Source organism: Salvelinus sp. IW2-2015, unplaced genomic scaffold (assembly GCF_002910315.2).
Source record: "Salvelinus sp. IW2-2015 unplaced genomic scaffold, ASM291031v2 Un_scaffold1436, whole genome shotgun sequence".
In the NCBI taxonomy this organism is placed as follows: domain Eukaryota; kingdom Metazoa; phylum Chordata; class Actinopteri; order Salmoniformes; family Salmonidae; genus Salvelinus; species Salvelinus sp. IW2-2015.
In genome coordinates this window covers 194936-203242 of record NW_019942906.1, presented here as the reverse complement: position 1 = coordinate 203242, position 8307 = coordinate 194936, and the positions used below count along the sequence as shown (strand labels likewise).

The 8307-nt window shown below is 45.2% G+C and overlaps 1 protein-coding gene across 1 annotated transcript in view; it reads left to right on the top strand.

Moving 5' to 3' along the window:
- The window catches only part of mapkap1 (MAPK associated protein 1), a 152153-nt gene that overhangs the window by 20619 nt on the left and 123227 nt on the right, over positions 1–8307 (top strand). The window contains 1 exon segment of the mRNA XM_070439145.1: positions 6537–6709. Within this exon segment, the coding sequence (XP_070295246.1) occupies positions 6537–6709 (173 nt within the window).

Genomic DNA, 8307 nt, shown 5'->3' with positions numbered 1-8307 from the left:
CTGTGCACCCAAGTCATAGACTGTCTCTCTGCTACCCTCAACAAGCTGTACCGGAGCGCCACGTCTAGGACCAAAAGGCTCCTTAACAGCTTCTAACCCCAAGCCATAAGACTGCTGAACAATTAATCAAATGGCTACACCGACTATTAACCCCCCCCCTTTGTTTTTACACTGCTGCTACTCGCTGTTTATTATCTATGATAGTTCCTTACCCCTTACCTACATGTACAAATTACCTCGACTAACCTATTCACCTGCACATTGACTCGGTACCCCCTGTATATAGCCTCATTGTTATTTTATTGAGTTACTTTTTATTAAATGTTTTACTTTAGTTTATTTAGTAAATATTTTAACTCCATTTTTTGATTGCATTGTTGGTTAAGGGCTTGTAAGGAAGCATTTCACGGTAAGGTTGTATTCGTACCTGTTGTATATACCTGTTGTATTTGGCACGTGAGAAATAAAATTTTAATTGAAGTCAGGCTAACGTAACAGCATGACGTCGGGCTAACGTAACAGCATGGCGTCGGGCTAACGTAACAGCATGACGTCGGGCTAACGTAACAGCATGGCGTCGGGCTAACGTAACAGCATGGAGTCGGGCTAACGTAACAGCATGGCGTCGGGCTAACGTAACAGCATGGCGTCGGGCTAACGTAACAGCATGGAGTCGGGCTAACGTAACAGCATGGAGTCGGGCTAACGTAACAGCATGGAGTCGGGCTAACGTAACAGCATGGAGTCGGGCTAACGTACAGCATGAGTCGGGCTAACGTAACAGCATGGAGTCGGGCTAACGTAACAGCATGGCGTCGGGCTAACGTAACAGCATGGCGTCGGGCTAACGTAACAGCATGGCGCGGGCTATACGTAACAGCATGGAGTCGGGCTAACGTAACAGCATGGAGTCGGGCTAACGTAACAGCATGGAGTCGGGGCTAACGTAACAGCATGGAGTCGGGCTAACGTAACAAAATGGAGTCGGGCTAACGTAACAAAATGAAGTCGGGCTAACGTAACAAAATGGAGTCGGGCTAACGTAACACAATGAAGTCGGGCTAACGTAACACAATGAAGTCGGGCTAACGTAACAAAATGGAGTCGGGCTAACGTAACAGCATGGAGTCGGGCTAACGTAACAAAATGGAGTCGGGCTAACGTAACAAATGAAGTCGGGCAACGTAACAAAATGGAGTCGGGCTAACGTAACAAAATGAAGTCGGGCTAACGTAACAAAATGGAGTCGGGCTAAGGTAACAAAATGAAGTCGGGCTAACATAACAAAATGAAGTCGGGCTAACGTAACAGCGTGGAGTCGGGCTAACGTAACAAAATGAAGTCAGGCTAACGTAACAAAATGAAGTCAGGCTAACGTAACAAAATGAAGTCAGGCTAACGTAACAAAATGAAGTCAGGCTAACGTAACAAAATGAAGTCAGGCCCCCAATCCATTTGTATGTGTTTTGAACCTGCACACTGGCCAAAAATAGTCTAGTTGTATAGCGTATAGACAGCCTTAGTGGTAAGTGTCTGCTTTAATCAGTCAACACAGTACCTTGAAGTTTAACAACTGGGCATTGAGAACAAACAGTTTACAGTGCATGCCAGGTATAGCCACTCATATCATATCACAACCACTCATCCAATCAACGAGTGGACTCATCCAATCGATATGCTCCACAACAAAACATCTGGGTTCATTTCCAAGTGATGCAAATCTCAACCAAAAAAATCTCCTCTCCTTGGAGTCTTTTTATGGCCCCAGTGATGTACTGGGCCGTGAGTTCTACCCTCTGTAGCGCCTTACGGTCGGATGCCGAGCAGTTGCCATAGCAGGCAGTGATGCAACCTGTCAGGATGCTCTCGATGGTGCAACTGTAGAACTTTTGGAGGATCTGGGGACCCATGCCAAATCTTTTCAGTCTCCTGAGGGGGAAAAGGTGTTGTCGTGCCCTCTTCACGGCTGTCTTGGTGTGTGGACCATGATAGTTTGTTGGTGATGTAGACACCAAGGAACTTGAAACTCTCGACCCGCTCCACTACATCCCCGTCGATCAGCTCCTTTGTCTTGCTCACAGAGGTCGTTGTCCTGCCATCACACTGCCAGGTCTCTGACCTCCTCCCTATAGGCTGTCTCATCGTTGTCGGTGACCAGGCCTACCACTGTTGTGTCGTCAGCAAACTTAATGATGGTGTTGGAGTCGTGCTTGGCCATGCAGTCGTGGGTGAGCAGGAAGTACAGGAGGTGACTAAGCACGCACCCCTGAGGGGCCCCCATGTTGAGGATCAGTGTGGCAGATGTGTTGTTGCCTACCCTTACCACATGTGGGCTGCCCGTCAGGAAGTCCAGGATCCAGTTGCAGAGGGAGGTATTTAGTCCCAGGGTCCTTAGCTTAGTGATGAGCTTTGTGGGCACTATGGTGTTGAACGCTGAGCTGTAGTCAATGAACAGCATTCTCACATACACTACCGTTCAAAAGTTTGGGGTCACTTAGAAATGTCCTTGTTTTTGAAATATTTATTTTGTCCATTAAAATAACATCAAATTGATCAGAAATACAGCGTAGACATTGTTAATGTTGTAAATTACTATTGTAGCTGGAAATGGTTGATTTGTTTATGGAATATCTACATTATCAGCAACCATCACTCTTGTGTTCCAATGGCACGTTGTGTTAGCTAATCCAAGTTTATAATTTTAAAAGGATAATTGATCATTGGAAAACCGTTTTGCAATTATGTTAGCACAGCTGGAAACGGTGGTTCTGATTAAAGAAGCAATTAAAGTGCCCTTCTTTGGACTAGTTGAGTATCTGGAGCATCAGCATTTGTGGGTTCGATTACAGGCTCAAAATGGCCAGAAACAAAGACCTTTCTTCTGAAACTCATCAGTCTATTCTTGTTGTGAGAAATGAAGGCTATTCCATGCGAGAAATTGCTAAGAAACTGAAGATCTCTTACAACGCTGTGTACTACTCCCTTCTCAGAACAGCGCAAACTGTCTYTAACCAGAATAGAAAGAGGAGTGGGAGGCCCCGGTGCACAACTGAGCAAGAGGACAAATACATTTGAATGTCTAGTTTGAGAAACGGACGCCTCACAAGTCCTCAACTGGCAGCTTCATTAAATAGTACCCGCAAAACACCAGTCTCAACATCAACAGTGAAGAGGCGACTCCGGGATGCTGGCCTTCTTGGCAGAGTTGCAAAGAAAAAGACATCTCAGACTGGCCAATAAAAAAATAATTAAGATGGGTAAAAGAACACAGACACTGGACAGAGGAACTCTGCCTAGAAGGCCAGCATCCCGGAGTCGCCTCTTCACTGTTGACGTTGAGACTGGTGTTTTGCAGGTACAGTTTTCATCTGTGCTAATATAATTGCAAAAGGGGTTTCTAATGATCAATTAGCATTTTAAAATGATAAACTTGGATTGGCAAACACAACATGCCATTGGAACACAGGAGTGATGGTTGCTGATAATGGGCCTCTGTAGATATTCCATAGAAAATCTGCCGTTTCCAGCATCAAAAGTAATTTACAACATTAACAATGTCTTCACTGTATTTCAWTTTTTTTTTGCTTTTCTTTCAAAAATAAGGACATTTCTCAGTGACCCCAAACTTTTGAACGGTAGTGTACGTGCTGAGTCATACTCCGATGCATTCTGCCTATAACAAAAAATATCTTGCATAGTTTTGCATACTAAGTCTTGCATAGTTCGTTTTGTTTCTGTATGTTGCGTTGAAAGTGGCAAATATTGAATATTGATATTCGATCGCAATTGCCACACTAAAGGGAAACGTTGATAGTGTCAACTAAGAGGGAAAACTCTAGAAAGTTGAGTGAATTTCAATCTCATCCTTCTCTCCTTGTGATATTTGTAATGCGCAGCAGACCTGGGGGCGCTGCGCTGCAGACCTGGGGGAGCTGCGCTGCAGACCTGGGGGCGCTGCGCTGCAGACCTGGGGGAGCTGCGCTGCAGTCTCGGGGCTATGCAGTTTAGAGGGAACATTGGGTACGAATACATTGGGTACGAATACTTTCTGAAGCACTGTATGCCATACTAAAACCCATGAGATTAAATTGATAGACCCATGGAGGTTAAACTTATCGCCCCTCTCTGTGTAATACATCACAGTTAGAGGGCAATTGTATAATGTAATTGTTGTGACAATAGAATGGCTTTTACTTAGCAACTGACAGAATTGTGGTCTGGTACACCTAGGAAATATGTCTTGAACCTCGAGAGCATACGCAGTGTCTTGTTTTGTATTTAATTAAGGTAAGTGCACAGCACCATTTTGTGGACAGAAAATCTGATGTCAACATTTATTTATTCCACCTGAAATTATATTTTAGTTCCCTTTCAAAGTTTAGTGCTGCTATGTTTTCCCCCAGAGTTGAAATATGCCAGTAGATATTGAATTCTTCCTCCTTAGTAAAGACAAGAGGATGGACTCCAGGCTAGACTGCTTATCTTTTATGCTTTTCTTTTGTTGTGTAATGAAGTCCTTTATCAAATGCAGGGTCAGGAGAAAACACGGGCCTGAGCGCGGAGCAGAGATGGAGCCTGGCGGCGTGGTTGTGATGATCACCATGCCGATGACGCCGCCACTCGCTCCTCTCTCAGCTGCCCCGTGACCACTGGAGCCTCTGAAAACATCTGGGCCCTTTGATGGGAAAAATTACGTTTTTGGTCCAAATGACTCTATAATTTGGCACTTCCAGTCAGTCGAAACGCTTGATGCATCATTATTCGCGGGTCAGTAGAAAAGTGCCTGCAACTCGGGCTTTCTGGCATGATTAAAAAACTATAAATGCGTCATTTAAGAAATTGCCGCTGTCAACGGGAAGCACGATGCGTGCATAAAACCCATTATGTGGAGGAGCTAATGAAAGGCCTTTACCCCAAAAAATAATTTTAGTAATTTAATAAATAAATTGTGGAATTTATTGAATGCAGCTTGGCACTGAAGGGAGGTTGTTTTTTCTCTCCAAATACAGTAATGTATTACGTCCTATTTCCCTCCTAATGTATTGTTCCAGCAGAACTGATTTCTGGCTCCGATTTAATGAAGTACCATTTGGAAATGAGAACTTGTTCTCGATTTCCCTTTCTGATTGCATGTGGAAATGATAAATAAATGGTATAAAACCTACCGTCTGATCCGTTTGTGCAAAAATCAGATTTCAACAGTATCACTTTTCAGTAGGACTAGTAACTCATAGTAGGAACTGTATGTAGCTCGTTGAGGTTGACATTTTTATTGTGCTTAATCCTTTACAAAACATAGATACACAAGTTGATACACATATAGATATACAGGTAGTAGGTCAACTAATGTGGACAGTTTAAAATACTGGTTGATCAAATGTTATAAGCATTTCCTCAGATGGGAAAAATCCAGTGAGAAACTGCTAGAAGAGATCTCTGTATTTGTTGTCTGTTCCTCTTCAGACWCTTGGCAAAAATCTCCTGGGGTCAAATTAATTTCCAGGCCTCAGCTTATTGAACCGTGCTGCCACCGCGTATTAAATTCAGCCCTGGGTCCTCCTCACACCTTGGCCCTCAAAGTTCTACCTGTTTTCAGCATCGCAAATAGCCTCCTCTTTCATTTTCTGACAGCTTACGGTTTTACCTTGTAGATTTGTCATTGTGCATCATTTCATGCAAGCACTGGGGTGCTATTTTCCTTTTGAATTAAATTGATCTAACTATTGTCTTCCTTTTCTTGCTCTAACTCCCTATGATGTCACACTTTCTGCTATTGTGTTCAACCGGCTCATTCCTAGGCATGGGAGGGACACTATACTGTGTATGCATTCTAATTAGTGGCTTGTCTTGGCTGCCCGAAGAGATGAGCTTAAACGTATGAATTAACAGACATGCATATATGGGATTCTTGATCTTTATCTCAGCTAGTCTACCCAATCATATCATATAGACATTTTCAGCGGMGGCTTGGTCTGGGCTTTAACTAAGCAGCAGGCTTACCACTATTTTGTTAGTGTTCTGTGTAGAAATCCACCTTCAGTATGTCCACCTGTATGTTTATGGTGATATCTTCTATGCTGATCTTCTGCCAGATAAATTAGCCTGACACTTAAAGAACGTCATGTATCAAGCCCCTTGGAGCGATAAACACACAGAGGCTGAATTATAATGTACCCTGTGTTCCTGATACGAGGACAAATGTAAATTATATTGCGTCTTTAAAAAAAAAAAAAAAAAAGCCACAAACAACTATAATGTATTCAATGAAAGTAGTCTGCCAAAGAAAGGCTGGAGGACCTTACCACCAGCAATTATTTAGAGTAACTTATTGGTCCACAGTGCATTCATGTCAGGGGAATCTTTTCATTATCAAGGCCAACAATTTGAAACTGAGATTTAACATCAGCATTTTGCATGCATTTAAATGGCAGTTATATACTTATTTTCAGTTAGGCAGACATATCCTCAGCTAGAATTTGACCAATAAGTGAATATGACGTTTTATGTACCTGTATTCCCCCCCTTCTTTCCTGCAGGGCCACGTAGGTACAACCGCAACCAAAAAAATTGACGTCTACCTCTCGATGCAGTCTGCACAGGAGAAACTGCATCCCATGATGGTGGTGACCATCGCCAACGCTCGGGTCCACGACCTCATTGGCCTCATCTGCTGGCAGTACACCAGCGAGGGCCGCGAACCCAAACTCAAGTGAGTGTCCATTGACAGTATGGCCTGTCCCAATTATCTATCCTTCCCCCCCCAAAGTGTGCACTTGTTCACTATCTTTCTCTGATTTGAATATAAATTACTGACATAAGAACTATGGTGTAAACTCCTTCTAGCCCATGGGTTTCCAACAGGTAGATCTCCTTCTAGCCCAGGGGTTTCCATCAGGTAGATCTCCCTCTAGCCCAGGGGTTTCCATCAGGTAGATCTCCCTCTAGCCCAGGGGTTTCCATCAGGTAGATCTCCCTCTAGCCCAGGGGTTTCATCAGGTAGATCTTCCCTCTAGCCAGGGTTTTCCAACAGGTAGATCTCCTTCTAGCCCAGGGGTTTCCATCAGGTAGATCTCCTCTAGCCCAGGGGTTTCAACAGGAGATCTCCTTCTAGCCCAGGGGTTCCAACAGGGAGATCTCCTTCTAGACCAGGGGTTTCCAACAGGTAGATCTCCCTCTAGCCCAGGGGTTTCCATCAGGTACATCTGCTTCTAGCCCAGGGGTTTCCAACAGGGAGATCTCCTTCTAGCCCAGGGGTTTCAACAGGGAGATCTCCTTCTAGCCCAGTTTCCAACAGGTAGATCTCCTTGTAGCCCAGGGGTTTCCATCAGGTAGATCTCCTTCTCGCCAGGGTTTCCATCAGGTAGATCTCCTTAGCCCGGGGTTTCCACAGGTAGATCTCCCTCTAGCCCAGGGGTTTCCAACAGGTAGATCTCCCTCTAGCCCAGGGTTTCCAACGGGTAGATCTCCTTCTAGCCAGGGTTTCCATCAGGTAGATCTCCTTCTAGCCCAGGGTGCCATCAGGTAGATCTCCTTCTAGCCCAGGGGTTTCCATCAGGTAGATCTCCCTCTAGCCCAGGGGTTTCCATCAGGTACATCTGCTTCTAGCCAGGGGTTTCCAACAGGGAGATCTCCTTCTAGCCCAGGGGTTTCCAACAGGGAGATCTCCTTCTAGCCCAGGGGTTTCCAACAGGTATATCTCCCTCTATCCCAGGGGTTTCCAACAGGTAGATCTCCTTCTAGCCCAGGGGTTTCAACAGGTAGATCTCCTTCTAGCCCAGGGGTTTTCCATCAGGTAGATCTCCTTCTAGCCCAGGGGTTTCCATCAGTAGATCTCCTTCTAGCCAGGGGATTCCATCAGGTAGATCTCCTTCTAGCCAGGGGTTTCCATCAGGTAGATCTCCCTCTAGACCAGGGGTTTCCATCAGGTAGGATCTCCCTCTAGTCCAGGGGTTTCCAACAGGTAAGTCCCCTCTAGCCCAGGGTTTCCAACAGGTAGATCTCCCCTAGACCAGGGGTTTTCATCAGGTAGATCTCCCTCTAGACCAGGGGTTCCATCAGGTAGATCTCCCTCTAGCCAGGGGTTTCCAACAGGTAGATCTCCCTCTAGCCCAGGGGACTACCCACAGGTAGATCTCCCTCAGACCAGGGGTTTCCATCAGGTAGATCTCCCTCTAGCCCAGGGGGACTAACCCACGGTAGATCTCCCTCTAGCCCAGGGGTTTCCATCAGGTAGATCTCCCTCTAGCCCAGGGGTTTCCAACAGGTAGATCTCCTTCTAGCCCAGGGGTTTCCATCAGGTAGATCTCC